This window comes from Chlorocebus sabaeus, chromosome 15, assembly GCF_047675955.1.
Source record: "Chlorocebus sabaeus isolate Y175 chromosome 15, mChlSab1.0.hap1, whole genome shotgun sequence".
NCBI lineage: Eukaryota > Metazoa > Chordata > Mammalia > Primates > Cercopithecidae > Chlorocebus > Chlorocebus sabaeus.
The window spans coordinates 78,852,410-78,868,566 of NC_132918.1; the positions used below are offsets into that span (position 1 = coordinate 78,852,410).

The following is a 16,157-nucleotide window of genomic DNA, read 5'->3' on the forward strand; positions in this document are numbered from 1 at the left end:
TTAACTGTTTCTAGGGTAAGTGATTAGAGTTTCAGGGGGAAGAGGTAGAATGGTAACAGCAGCAGCAGCAGCAGCAGTGGTGGCAGTGATGATGACCATGATGACCACGATAGAGTGCTCATTATGTGTCAAGCACTGCCTTGAGGGAGTTTTTAATGTATTTCTCATTTATGAGTCTCCGAAACAATCCTAAGAAGTACACACTATTATTATCCTTGTTTTACAGATGAGGAAACTCAGGCATAGAAAGGTTACGTAGCTGGGGAATGAACCCAGGCCACCTGACCCTATAACATACATTCTTAAACCACTACACATCCAACTCCACTTCCCTCCACTTCTGAAAGTGGCATGATTATTTTATACACATGCCGGATTTACTTCATTTCTTTAAATGTATATCCATGAGGATGCACCACGTATATGTGTGTGCGCGCGCACATACACACATACAGACATTCTGCAGACTAACTCTATTGCATATGAACTAAAAATATCTCTGACAAAGTACCTGCCACACACAGCCTTAGTGATGTGGAACAGTTCTTTTTACTTTGGCACCTCCCCACAGAGGGAAAAGAAAGAGGGAAACTCTCTGGCACTCGGGGCTGGAACACAAACAAGGGCTGAGCATATTCCTGTGACTAGCTTTAATGGGGTTTTCTAGGTCAGTACAAAAAAGCCTAGTATATTTGAGCCAAATGGCGTAGAGAATGAGAAATTAACCATTAGAAATTCTTGGCCAGGTGTGGTGGCTCACGCCTGTAATCCTAACACTTTGGGAGGCCGAGTGGGGTGGATCACCTGAGGTCAGGAGTTCGAGACCAGCTTGGTCCAATATGGTGAAATCCCATCTCTACTAAAAATACAAAAACTAGGTGGGTGTGGTGGTGGGTGCCTGTAATACCAGCTACTCGGGAGGCCGAGGCAGAAGAATCACTTGAACCTGGGAGGCGGAGGCTGCAGTGAGCCAAGATTGTGCCACTGTACTCCAGCGTGGGTAAGAGAGTGAGACTCCACAGCAAAAAAAAAAAAAAAAAAAAAAAAAAAGAAAATTCTATACTACCATATATATCTGGGAAAGTAAGAATTCCACTGGATAAGTAGAACTATGTTCTCCCTGAGCATTTCAAAGTCTGAAGAGCAACCTTCTAAGTCTTACAGTAAACTACATTGTGTTAAAGAAAAAAAATCTGAAATGGCTACAGGCTTGTGCATTTAAACAAAGTACTAGTTAAAATGCTGAAGGATTATGCAGAAATTCTAAAGATTCTCAAGGTACATACACAACTATACCTCTCCAGTTATCCTAATACTGTTAAGAAATCATTTAATATTTTTATAATTGAGGTAAATATAGTATTACAATCAAGGTTATAATACAATTGGGGACAAACAAGTTTTACTGCTGTGACAAGAGCATTAGCTCATAGGAAATGACTGTTAAACTGTAAAATACTATAAAAATGTTAATCCCTACCATTAACAAGTAGTTCATATATTATTTTGTGGCATTCTTTTTAGTAACCTAAGTTAAATGATCTAAGCTGAAATGTTAACATTTCCGCTGAAAAAGACAAAAGTATTTTATCAAACTAGCTCACATTTCACTTGAGATTAAATATCTTTAAATTTGTAGGTTTACCTGTTAAGAAAGATCTAGACTTCAATATTCTGAAGTTTAAATCTATGTGACATTTACTTGATTATGAAGGCGGTCTGTTAATACAATGACTAATATATTCATTTCAGACATGTAAATCAAGTCAAAGGAATTTCCCAAACATGTAATTCCCTTTCCTCAAAATGACAGAAAACGGGTAGAGAGAAAGATCTGTCAACAAAGAAAGCTGAATCCCAGGTATGCTGAAGTTAATCGGATAGTGGTAACACAATGGACAGCAATGCACGTAACACCTGCCGGAATACATACCAAGTGGCTGAAAGGAACGAACAGGACTTGTGTCCCTGCTGCTCTCCCGACTAGCTTCCCGGCTGCATCCTTGACTCACACTTGGTCGAGGAATACGACTGCTTCGGGCTGGTGTGAAGCAACAGCAGCACAGTAAGGGAGAAAACAGAACAGAGTTTGCATCTTAAAAAATTTTGTTTTTTTCTTTCTTAAAGACTGATCAGTAACTTACATTTTTCTAAGGTTGAAAAGAAATTACTTTTGCTGAAGCATTACCAGGAATACAGTTAAATTCTTAAATATGGTCCTCTAGTTTGTATGAAATTAGAAGGGCAAATAATATTTTACTAAACCAAAAATGCTGCAAATAAAAAGATTTAATATACTGTACAATATAGTACAACTTAATTTTTCTCTTTGTTCACTGAACTATAGAGGTTTCTAACATTTTTGGTATCTTAAGTTAAAATCTTGGTTTTCATAGACAGAAAAACCCTATACTTATCAAATATTAATCTAAAGTAAAATACCCATTCTTAAGTTCTTAGTTCAAGATAAAGAAGAAAAAATGCAAGGTGCAGTGACTCATTCCTGTAATTCCAGCAACATGGGTAGGTGAGGAGGGAAAACTGCTTGAGGCTGGGAGATCGAGATCAGCCTGGGAAACATAGTGAGACCTTGTCTCACTACAAAAAAAATACAAAAATTAGCTGGGGATGGTGGCACACGCCTGTAGTCATAGCTACTTAAGAAGATGAGGCAGGAGGATTGCTTGAGCCCAGGAGGTCCAGGCTGCAGTGAACTATGATCATTCACTGCACTCCAGACTGGGTAACAGAGCAAGACTGTCTCTAAAACAAACAAAAACAAAGGAGGAAAAAATAAGCCAATGCTTTCAATTCCCATTCTTTTTCTCACCTCCTCACAAATGAAAACCCCACAAATATGGAAAGAAAGAAACAATAAACAGGGGTGAAGACTGACTAAAGGTGGAGCAGAGAATTTAAAATAATGTCTGGAAAACAAAAGGAAGTGAATTAGTTAGATGAAAACTTGAGAGGCTCATGGGCCAAATACCAGGCACAGAACAAATGAAAAGTGCTAGGAACAGTAATTCAAAGTCTGTACGCCCAAAAGAAATCTGTGCCATCTACTGAATAAAGACATTCTCAGACAAGTAAGGTTTCAAAAAGCTTGACTCTTACATACAATTTCTAAGGAATTTACTTGAGAATGTGTATGAGCAAAGCAAAAGAGCAAAGGAAGAGAAAGAGGATCCAGGAGGGAGTGATTCAAACCAGGAAAGCAGCAAATGGGAATCTCAAGAAGACAGCTGAGCAAGAGGCCTAGACGGCAACTAATCCAGAGAGTACTGAAAAGAAAGTCTGGAAAAAATAAGGAATTGCATATTTCCTTTCAGCAATACTGAAGGGAAAGCAATACTAAAGGATATGAGAAGTGCACATTACTCTTAGTCACTTTCTATATACACAGCAAATGAAAACGTGGCATAATTGTAAGTAACTGGTAGGAATATAAGAGAAAATAATTCATCTCCTTATAACAGGAACATTCTCCTTCAAGTGGTCCCTAACACTCAGTGTACCTTTGGGAAGAAATGGGTTCACAGTACACTATGTGTCTTGGCTGCAAACAACATTCATTTACTCATAACACAGTATATGTTATTTATAGCTTTTCATCTTTTAAAGCCAAATTATGGAACAAATATGTGAGACTTGCTTGTGGATACAGAAGAAAATGTACGTGTAAACTTTAATAATATAAAAATTGATTAAGAGTGTAAGGTGAAGGGAGGAAAAGTATGGAAGTTGAGATACTGATTGAGGTTGATGAAACAAGAAATAGAAATGTGAGTATTTTCTTTAAATATGAGAATATTTTTAAAGTTACATAGGTAATCTGCAAAAGACTTAAAACAATAAAACATTATTAAAAATAAACTGGAATTATTAGGGGCTTTCTGCTCTGGAAATGACGTATCAAGCAGCAGCTATCCTAAGGACAAAGCCAGCAACATGGTTGATAAAGCAGAAAAGAAGGAAGGGAGAGTGAGAGAAAGGGAAAATAGACAGATTCTGGGTTCATCATAGCAATGTTAATCAATCAATCCTGAAGGTTGTACAATCTTCAAACTTAAAAGAACCAATAAATCCATTTTTATTGTTTAAGCTGGCTTCGACTGTCATTTCTATCATCTGAAATTTAAAATATCCTAATCAATACACAGAGAAAATATTAAAGTTTACTAGTATTTGAATAGGGCTGAACTATAACACGAATGTCAAATATACAAGCAACTGTATATATATATATATATGTGTGTGTATATGTGATAAATATGTTATAAAATTCCACAATAACCTTTTCCTTTAAAATACTAGCTATATTTTTCAAAGCTCCTATGAATTACAGGGTTTGTTTGTTTTGTTCTGGGGTTTTTTTGTGTTTTTTTTTTTTTTTTTCTGAGACAGAGTCTCTGTTGCCCAGGCTGGAGTGTAGTGGTGTGATCTTGGCTCACTGCAGCCTTCACCCTGGGTTCAAAAGATTCTCCTGCCTCAGCCACCCGAGTAGCTGGGATTACAGGCATGCAACACCATGCCTGGCTAACTTTTATATTTTTAGTAGAGATGGCGTTGTTGGCCAGGCTGGTCTCAAACTCCTGACCTCAAGTGATCCGCCCCGCTCAGCCTCCCAAAGTGCTGGGATTACAGGCATGAGCCACTGCGCCAGGCCCTGAATTACACGTTTAAGATACCTAATTCAACTCATAACCTATTCTTCAACTGTTGAATTTTTAAGTTATTTTCTTCCAATTTGTAAGTGCCTAATTGTATTCCAAAGTCTTCAATGTTGCCAAAGCCTGAAAAAAATAAAAAAAATTTAAAAAGGGTCACATGTCTCACATAAAAAAAAAAAATCTTACCCACTGAAAGCCTAGATGGACTAGCCTCTCTGCTACAGCCCTGGCTCCGTGGTATCTTGCTTCTTTTTTGTGCTGAGGCTGAATTGACCAGGACTCTTTGAACACCAGAGCTCACAGTGGACAGGGCTGTTGTGGTCAGAACTCTTCCTGGAGACCCAGACCGGCTACCAGCTGAACACCAAACATATATATAAATGTTATGATTAAACACCAAGAGAATTTGCTGAAAGGATAAAAATTCAAGAAATATTGATAATACAGAAAACTGTGATAGTATGACAGGTTCTACGCTCAAAGGAAATAGACCGAGGAAGATTTAAATATAATTATAACCTGGAAAAAAAAAAGGTATACTACATATATGAGCACTGAATGGTAAATCACCTAAATATACTTCGAGTTTTGGAGGTATAAGACACTATGTTTAATAAGGACAACATCATCATAATTTTTAGAACACAAATGGTATACAAGATTTCCAAAGAAATCACTTATCTGACAATCCATTTCCTATGGCTATCATGTTCTGTGTGAACAAGCTATATAGTCATATGTCACTTAGCAATGGGATACATCCTGAGAAACGTGTTGTTGGGTGATTTTATCATTGTGTGAACATCACAGTGTACTTACACAAACCTAGATGGTATAGCCTACTACAGATCTGGGCTATATGGCATATAGCTTATTGCTCCTAGGCTACAAATCCTATACAGTATGCCATTAACAATACTGTAGGCAACTGTAACACAATGGTAAATATTTGTGTATCTAAAAATATCTAAATATAGAAGGGTACAGTAAAAGTACAGTATTATAATTTTTTAAAGCTCTATTTCAAATAGTTTTTGGGGTAGAGGTGGTGTTTGGTTACATGCATAACTTCTCTAGTGGTGATTTCTGAGATTTTGGTGCACCTGTCACCCGAACAATGTACACTGTACCCAATATGTAGTCTTCTGTTCCTCACCTGCTTCCCAGTATTACAGTTTTATGGGATCACTGTCACATATGTGGTCATTGATTAAATGTGGTTATGCAGAGCATGACTGTATTAAAAAAAAAAAAAAAACCAGCAATTCTATCACTATTTTTTTTGTTAAGTATATAATAATGATAAACTGTTGCATTTTAAAATAGTTTGCCTGCTGAGATTTCTCTGAATGGGTACAGCAAAGCTATGTGTCTTACTATGAGACATATTTTTAAACTTAACACAATTAAATTTCAAATGCTGACAAAAGTGGGCCAGCTGAAAAAGAAACTTGCTTTTTGCTATTTGTCTTTAAATAACAGAGCGCTCTTGGGTAGTGACATTCTGGGTTACAGAAGTTCTAAGGGTAGAAAGGGAGTAAGGGGAAAACATCAAATGAATCAGATCCTTTTCTTTCTTTTCTTGTATTTCCGTACCCTCCACCTCGAGACAGAGACTTGCTCTGTCATCCAGGCTGGAGTGCAGTGGCGCGATCTCGGCTCACTGCAACCTCCGCCTCCTGGGTTCAAGCGATTCTCCTGCCTCAGACTCCTGAGTAGGTGGGATTACAGGCGCCTGCCATCGCGCCTGGTTAATTTTTGTATTTTTAGTAGAGACAGGATTTCACCAGGTTGGCTAGGCTGGTCTCGAACTCCTGACCTCGTGATCTGCCCGCCTTGGCCTACCAAAGTGCTGGGATTACAGGCCTGAGCCACCACGCCCGGTCTCTTTTCAAATAAGTAATTTTCCATTTTGGAAGGTGGACATGTGGTCAGGAACACAGGCAGAGTTAGTAAAATCTTTTCAGAGACTGTGCATGGGTTTAAAAAGTTTTAAAAACATGTTTTTAAACTAGAAATGCAAGGGTTAAATTTTAAGGAGATAAGCTCCCTGTCAATCAAAGCACTTTATGTCTATGTTGAATAGAAAAACGGACTACATAAGAACTCCAAGATATAGTCTAAATGTAGATTCAGAAGAGTAACAGAAAAATTAAAGTTGCAGTTAAATTAATCTTCATGAAAGCAACCTTTTCCCTTTGTGGCACTACTTCTACCCAGTAAGAGGGCTGTACAGTTACATGATATACAGTTTTACCCAAACAGGCTTCATTTCTACAGACTCAAATGCCAATGGGGACAAGCACAGGATGTCAAAGAAGCGAGGGGCACTGTGTAAAGTAGGGAGTAGTAAGACGACTGATCAAGAGGGGAGTGCCTGCCCTTTCCTAGACTAAGAGGTGACTTTTTAGTTCTAGCCACCTCTGTCTTGAGGTGATAGTGGATAGGTCTTGGGATTTTTCAAAAATGAAAGCTTTGATATTTCCAGATTTTTATCATATTCTATAGGCCAAATAATACATAAATGGAGACAGACTAGACATGGTCCATGGGCTGGCGATCTGTGATTCTTACTACAATTTTCTTGGAATGGTCTTGCTGAATACAATTTATATTCCTGCTTAATTCTTAAACTTTACCAGCATATGAAATGAAACTTATTTCCTATTAGTGATAACAATATTGTAAAACAAAGCAGTGCTTCCAATGCAATTAACAATTTACTATCTGTATAGAAGGAATTCTAAATTATTGTAAGGAAATTAATCAAGTGTATTTTAAAATAGCTCATTTGAATGTTTCATGATGTTTCAAGTGAAGAATCTTTAAATCCAGTTTCTTTCAGTTATAACCTTAAGGATACTCACATAAGGAACCTGTTTTCTCCATGCAGTGTCTAAACTAAACATACACACCAAAAACATCCAAACACCCAACATGCCACAACTCACAATGCAAGATAGGCCAATGGAATATTTTATGGGAAAACTCGCAACAATATAAAAAGTATAAATAATGAACTGAGCACATACAATATGGTATTCTATTAAAACCAATATAAATTTGGGGGGTGGAAGTGTTGGTAGGAGAGACTGCAGAATTTCTTGAAATGTGGGTCTATTCAGCAGATAGGAAACTTACAGTTCAGAAACAGAGTAACTTCTCTTTCTACCCTAGATTTACTGAATTTATTAAAAATTATGCAAGTGCACTCTATAAATTTAAATTCATTCCTGCCCTATCCTAGGAAATAAAATTGTCAGTGTTCATTTTGCTTTAATCATTACCCTCTCCTGTGCAATACTCCTGATTCCCACCAAGAGTGTGATAATTCTAGTACCTATGACCCAGTTTGGAATTATTCATACTTAGGAAAAAATACCAAGGCTCCTTCCCCAGTAAAGAGCCGCCAACACTAATTATTTCTTTTAGGAAAACCAGAGTTGATGAAAAGTGTCATGATATATCCAAGGAATAGCATGCTACCAGAAAATACCCATATTTGCAAAACTTGACATCGAACACCTATGTTCTCTTGTGTTACCTAAAGTTTTCAAACTACCATTTTATAGTTTTTATAGCATTTCAAAGCATGACAAAAGCTCCTGTTCCTTTTGAATGTTTATATCCACAGTATTAACTTATGACATTAAAAAAAACAAATCAAAATTCTGGTAATAAGACAAAGGCCAAAGAAAAATCACAACTGGCAATTTCTGCCCCAGTATGACTACAAATGATAGACTATGATGTTAAGAATTTCTGCTGAATAGAACCCATTCTTCATAATGAAAATATGTGATCAAACAATAGATGCACACATAAAGTCTATAGATTCTTACCACCAATGGTATTAGCAGATTGTGATCCTGAACAAGTGTAAAGGCAGAATTAGGGTAAGGATTATAATCCATGAAGAGGGAAGGAGCAGTTTTTAAATGGATGGCAGATGGAAATAAGAAAGCTTTAGTCAGTTCTCAGAAAATTAAAAACCCTAAAGCAAAAAAAGCAAACTTTAAAAAATCCCAAAAGCACAGATGTCTTTAACAAAAGCAGTACATTTAGTAGTTTTTAAAGCTAATCAACTGAAATCAGACACTCATGTACAAAGCAGATGAAATGAGATTGCAACAGTAAATGTAAATTCTTCAGCTTTTCTACTACTGACAGTCGAAATCAAAATCATTAAATGTTTGTTTTCATTAAACATTTAATTTAAAACTACTTATAAGGAACAACTACAACACTGTACAGCTGAAGAAAAATTACATGAAAAAGCTACAAATGTCATCTTTGTTAAGATGCACCCAAAAAAACACAAAAGATGGGAGGAGAGGAGACAAAGTTTCTGACAGGCTGTACAACCATTTGTATACAACCAGCCACTACCAACAGAAAAAGAGACACAATTCTGTCATAAATATAGGTCTAGTGATCTCTCCTTTGAGTCTCCACTTATTTATTTATTTTGGTTAGCCATCAGAACACACCTGCTTTGATCTGAGAGACTTTTTTTTTCTAAGTTGTGATACAAAGGTACGGTAAGACCATGCAAGCCCTAATGAATCACTTTATGACAAAGTAAGGATGATGATCACAGTAATATTTCTGTGCAAATATATTGTAAAGAAACTTGCATACAAATTACATAATACCTTTTTTTACAAAAGAATTCGGAATGGAACATATAGTCATTCGAATAAGTAAGCAAGCAAACAAACAAAAGTCCCTCCAATATAAAACCCAAATGATTTTACAGAGGGAAAGTCTTCTAATCTTAAAGTCCTATTTAGTCTAAGAAAGCCAATTATTGTGTTTTCACAATTTAGGAGAAGATGTGGAGGATTATGGAATGGGTTTCAAAGTGAAAAGCCAAATGCAAAAAATTATTCTATTTTCTAGTGAAGTGATCTTTACTTACAATGTACATGAAAAGGAGGTCTCTTAAGTATTTTTTAAAAAGCAAAAAAAAAAAACAAAAAAGGGGGGGGGGGGCCCTTGGACTCTTTGCCCTGACATCAGCCTCAGTATTGTTTCAGAAAAGAACTAATATCTCACAATTAATTTTTATCCTTAGACAATGGACATGGAAATTCCTGGTTGTTATCTTTATGCTTTAATTTTCCTAATTTCATTATTTATTTATCTGTTTACTGAAGGCACTAAGAATAACAAGGTACAGAAGTACACAAAAGCAGTCTAAAATTCAGTTGACATTTGATTAAGAATAATAATAAGGATCATCTGTAGTATTTAAAATTTTTTTAAATTTTAAAAAAATTTAAAAATAATGACAATTTTATTAGCTAACATATATAGTGCTTGTTCAAAGCTAAGTAATAGTTTATGTATATTAAATACACTACATCATTTAATCCTCACAACAATCCTATGTAGATGCTATTATCCTCTTCATTTTACAGATGAAATTACAGAAGTACAGTAACTTCAAATAACCTCAAAGAGCCAGTATTCAATCCTGGGCAGACTCCAGTGTCCATGATCTAAACCGGTATGTACTTCTCAAACTTAATTGTGATACAAATCACTTGATGATCTTGTTAAAGACTGGATTCAGTAGATCTGTAATGGCATATGAGATTGTATATTCCTAACTAGCTCCTAGATGATGCTAATACTGGTCTGGGCAGCACATATGGAAGAACACATCTTCTAACTACTATGCTACACTGCTAAAGATTAAGTTACTCTAAAAATATACAAGATCAGGGAAGAACACGATATGATCTACTGATTTAGTTGAGATAAAAGTTTTCCTATTCATAAATAACCTTCAAGCTGCAAACCAATTTACTTCCGCTTATTTTTTGGACTCTTCTTGAGTGCTCCAATCATTACTCTGCCTGTATTTTCTGACTTTGGAAAAAGAGAAGGATCTGGTTGGTAAGACTTGTGTAATCACTATCCTGCCCTTCAATGCCCTATTCTCTTTCCCGATTTCAAGATTCAGAAATCAGGTTAAAAACAAACAAATAGGACATCCATATCTAATAAATCACCTAAACAATGGTAGAAAATAGTTACATTTATTTCTTTCAAAAATAGCCAAGAAGGCTGGGTGCAGTGGCTCACACCTATAACCTCAGCATTTTGGCAGGCAGAGGCAGGAACACGGTTTGAGCCCAGGAGTTTGAGACTAGCCTGAGCAACACAGTGGGAACCCACCTCTATAAAAAAAAAATTAGCCAGGAGTGGTGGCATGCACCTGTAGTCCCAGCTGCTTGAGAGGCTGAGGTAGGAGGATCCTTTGAGCCCAGGAGTTCCTGGCTTGCAGTGGGCAATGATTGCGTCACTGCACCATTATAGCCTGGGTGACAAGAGTGAGATCCTGTCTCACAAAAAGAAAAACAAATGGTGAAGCACATGAATAACTCCCACAATTACTTCCCTAGAAAACTGTCCTGGTTTTAGAGGTAAGCACTAAGGAAAATCTCTTGGTAAAGAAGGAAGAGGAACAAATGATTTTAAATTAATAATGCCATAAATGAGGCCAGGCATGGTGGCTCACACCTGTAATCCCAGCACTCTGGGAGGCCGAGGTGGGAGGATTGCTTGAGGCCAGAAGAACAAGACCAGTTTGGGCAACACAGCAAGACGCCATCTCTTAAAATAAACAAAAAATTAGCCAGGCATAGTGGCGCAAGCCTGTGGCACCAGCCACTCAAGAGGCAAAGGTGGGAGCCCAGGAGTTGGAAGCTGCAATGAGCTATTATCACACTGCTCTATTCCAGCCTGGGCAACAGAGTAAGACCCCATCTCTCATAAATAAATAAATAAATAGTTTTTAAAAATGCCATAAATATATGTTTACTATTCTGAAACATAGAAATAAATGATTAATTTTAGCTAGACCTCAAAATTGTGCTTTTTAATAATTGCGCTTATGACAAACAGCTTCCAGTGAAAGAGCAAAATTATAAATCCTAAATTTAACATGAATGCAACAGAATTGGTCATTTCAAATTACGTTTCCTCACTATAAATTAGCATATACCTGCCAAAAATGCTAACCAAAAATAGATAATCTAATAGATTTTGGGGAAAATAAGATACCACGTATCTGTCCTTGAATAATGTTACCTAAGATATAACCATATTTTGATGCTAATACATGGCAATTATTTTGTCTCTAAAAAGCACAATTTTCTACATTAGCGTCTGAGTAGAATGTGAACACCTTAATGCTAAGGATTTGTGCTATTTAAAATATCTCCATGCAAAAGTTTGTAAGGCAGATGAAGTTTTTCTTTCTAAGTGGCAGATATCAATGATGCAGCCCTAATAACACACCAAAGACAAGACAACACCCACTCAAAAAATTCCAAAACATGCACAACAACTGATCCAAAACATTGAAAAAAATACCTTCATTTTTGTCAGGTGATGATGAACCTAAAGCACAGAACAAGAACTCAGTATGTGGCTTGTCTTTTTTAAAATTAGCTTTGTCTTTATCCACTGGTCAATTATCTAATACGGTAATATACAAGGAACACACTTATCCTAACATAGTGACAAATATAGGAGGGCTGATAGGCAATACATACGCTGTGACTGAGACACCATTTTTGTTCGACTTCTTCCTCTAGAATCTGTCTTGGCATTTCCCATGCCAGCAAGTGGTGCTGAAAGTTTTGCTCTCACCCGGCCTGAGAAATAAAATAATTACACAATTAAAAACATTTTTCTATAATAATGTTTAATAATGAGGGGAGAAAAATCTCACTATTTTTAGGTATTGCCAAATTCTGTAATAATGTAATCATCAATTACAGGTTCTATTTCTCTTAAAAATTTTATAAACAGTATTTTGTTTTTACGTGTTATACAATAAGCTAACTTTCCTTCAAGGATAAGAAGAATCAAACTAAAAGATTTACATTCTTAGTTTATTTATTAGTCCAGCAGTTATCATTAAGATAATTACCATAGGCATGTCACTTGTTTCTCAATTGGTAGTTGCAATTCTGAAATTTTAGTTTCCATGAAGTTTAGATTATTCTCAACTCAACCCTACAGTTTTAAATATAAGCCTAATCTTAGGAATAATTCAAACCATGCTTTTGACTGAAAATGTACTTCTAAAGGGATCTGAAGGAAGAGATATAATAAGGCAAAAGATTTAATCTCTTTATATCAGATTACTACACATGTATATGGACATGTTTACTGCTCTCTTCCTCCAATCAACCATTTCATTTAGAAAATGATTTGAGGAAACACATATCACATAAGAGTTGGCATTTTTCTCAATATATTCTTTTCATACCTCCCAAACTGCTCCTTTCTACTCTACCACTGTCTCATTCCCCTCCACAAAACTAGGCCACAAACATCCTCACTCTATTTCTAGGGCTCTTTAACCACAAGAAACATGTTTGTCAAGTGCTTAAGTTAGCTGCAGTTAATAAAAATAAGTGAGGACAGAATATATTATTGGATGGTACTTTGGTGTTCTTAAGCAATAGTCTCAACTACTATCAAATCAGAACCAATAAGGTTTGTCATTCAAAAAGAAGGGCTCAGAACTACTTTTAGTTAAAATTAAAAGATACAACTTGTAGGGTATACATGAAATACTGGCTAGCCCAATATGACCATATTAATTAGGAAAAAACATACTAAATAATAAGAATAAAAACTCCTTAAAGAATAAGGAGATATCACAAAATTAAGAAATGAGAAAAGATAAGAGAGTAGTAAGAACTAGGAATAAAACAGAATCAAAACCAGAAGTTTAATTGGTAGAATACCAGCATACTATCAACTTCAAGGCCCCTAATGAGCCCGTGGTTCAGGCCTCTCACCCTTTTACAGTCTATTTTGAGCAGGACACAAAGTTCTCTTGACTAAAAAGTAAAACAAAATGACCAAATTATTATTTTTGAAATGGAGAATTTATCTACATTGTATATAACAAAGAAATGAGAATGTTAATTATTTTGATATTAACATTTGAAATTACAATTCCACAGTGCCAGAAATCATGTTTTTATTTTTATTTATTTATTTATTGATACACAGTCTTGTTCTGCTGCCCAGGCTGGCGTGTGGTGGCATGATCATGGCTCACTGCAGCTTCGATCTCCCAGGCTCAAGCGGTCCTCCCACCTAAGACTCCAGAATAGCTGGGACTACAGGAGCGTGCCACCACACCCAGCTAAATTTATAATTTTTTGTAGAGATGGGTTCTCACTATGTTACCCAAGTTGGTCTCAAACTCCTGGGCTCAAGCAATCCTCCTACCTCAGCCTCCTAAAGTGCTGGGATTTCAGGTGTGAACCCCTGCCTGGCCAGAGATCATATTTTTATAGAGTATTCCAATTTAAAACTTAAAATACAAAATTATTTTAAATATATCAGAGTAAACATGAGACCAAATAACTTTTTTATTCTACTTGGTTTTGTATCGCAAAAAATAGTCATTCACATAACACCTAGAGGAAAAATTATATTTTGAATCAGAGGTTTTAAAAAGACAGATTTCAGGTAGAGTGAATATAAACACTAAATTCCTTTCTACAAACTCAAAACTATAAAAATGATTTTTAAGATGAACTGACTCAGTAAGATATGTGTAGCAATTCTGGTGTAATTCAATTTGAATCTGTGACCAATTCCCCACTTACTGATTCAAAAGTAGAAGACATATTTTAAAAGCAGACTAAGTAAATGCATTTAAAACTTCAATGATAAAGCAATGGTGCATGATCTCTTAAAGTATAAATGAATTGGCATAAATAAAAAACACAAACGTAAGAAAAGCATTAATGTCACTACTATAAAAAATTAATTATATGCTTACATTATACTATGTATTATTAAACATGTTAAGCAATTATGTTTTTCCAGCATGAGATGATCTAAAGTACAAAGCAAACTAGCAGGATGAAGAATTTAAAAAAAAAAAAAAAAAGGTCCACACATTACTAAGACAACCAAATATAAAATGTAGAACTTACTACCACTGGCAAATTATAAAGACTTGCAAAGAAATTAGCCTATTTTAGTTTTAATATTTAATTCCTACCAGTGAAAATAGTAATGTAGATGTATTTGTGTTACTAACAAAATATATAATTCTTACCATCTTCAGATGCTGTTCCTAAATAAGAAAAATAAAACAGTATTTCAACAAATTCTGCCAATGTTGATATTAAGACCTGCCTCACAATCCCCACCCAACACTATAATGAAAGGGTAAAAGCAAAACGTAACTTTTTGACAGCCTTAAATTAACTGTGGGAAGGTTCATTTTGAGAAAAACAAAATTTGAGGAAATCCAATGATTCACAGCACACAGAAAAAGGCTGAAACTAGACAAATGAAAATAACAAAAATCTATAGGAAACATTTTTTGTCTGCTATATTTCATTCTTAAAATTTGAAATGGTATAAAAAATTAATCCCTCAAAAAATGTAACTCTGTAATTACTCTTTGAAAATGAAATTTTATAGCTCTTTCCAGGGTAGAAATGTTTTCTCTGCATTTTCAAAGGGTAGCCCATAAGGGAATCAGAAAAAGCTAACTAAGAAGCATAGGAATAAAATCTATGACCTAGGCCTCATTTGCCCATTTTCATCAAAGCATCTACAAAATAAAAACCTATCAATCCAATTCATTAGCTATTTATTGAACATTTATGTGCACTCCTTAAGATGTCGATGAAATCTATAAAAAATGACTAAGTACAAACATCATAACTCACTACTAAAGGGCAATAATATACATGTCTGTGTATTTTTTTTAAACATAGGATTGAACATCAGTAAGAGTATCACATCATATAACAGAAGTGACTCCTCAAATAGATTGATATTTCCTACTCAAACAGGAAAATATTTTGAACGGGAAAGAGATAAAAGTGCTTTTAAAGGATTCAGAATATCAGTATTAGGATATCCAAGGGGTCTGATACATAGAAACCAACTCTTGATGGGTTATCATTTCATTCAATATTTTATTATAATAATATAGAAAAGCAGAGACTAATATAACTAGCAGTCATGTACCTAACCCAAGGTTTAATAAATGTTATATCTCATTAAAACAGAAGATATATTAGATCAATTTTCCATTTAAATAATAATTTACAGAAAAATATATAGTGTCTCTGTTTTTCTTAGATCTCATAATGTGGCATACAGATTTAGTATCTTAAGTTATTTAAAAAAGGTCAAGCTCATAGATAACATTATGGTATCTGCTGCTGTGAAGGGAAAGTGTGGATAATATACTATCTAGTATCAGACAAAAAATATCATACAGGGTTGTTACTGAACCGAGCCACTACAGATAAACTGTAATCAACTGAATACTGAAATTAAAAGGGCAAAGTTTAAAGTTCAATTTTGACTAAATGTTAGTTTACAACGCCCTCTTAAAAAGTCAGCCTCTGTAACTTGCGTTTCATTTTCAAAAACAATCATATGAACTTATGAAATATGTCATTTGTCATATCA

At 35.2% G+C, this 16,157-nt stretch overlaps 1 protein-coding gene across 47 annotated transcripts in view; it reads right to left on the reverse strand.

Moving 5' to 3' along the window:
• The window catches only part of CLASP2 (cytoplasmic linker associated protein 2), a 215,689-nt gene that overhangs the window by 87,467 nt on the left and 112,065 nt on the right, over positions 1-16,157 (reverse strand). For 38 of the 47 annotated variants that reach the window (XM_038002990.2, XM_038002982.2, XM_038002979.2 and 35 more), the window contains 4 exons: positions 14,782-14,799; positions 12,242-12,343; positions 4,860-5,030; positions 1,934-2,041 (listed from right to left, as the gene is read on the reverse strand). In XM_038002990.2, coding sequence (XP_037858918.1) covers positions 1,934-2,041; positions 4,860-5,030; positions 12,242-12,343; positions 14,782-14,799 — 399 coding nt within the window. The remainder of the gene's footprint in view (positions 1-1,933; positions 2,042-4,859; positions 5,031-12,241; positions 12,344-14,781; positions 14,800-16,157) is intronic. The other 9 variants (XM_038002994.2, XM_038002988.2, XM_038002993.2 and 6 more) reach the window with 1 other exon arrangement.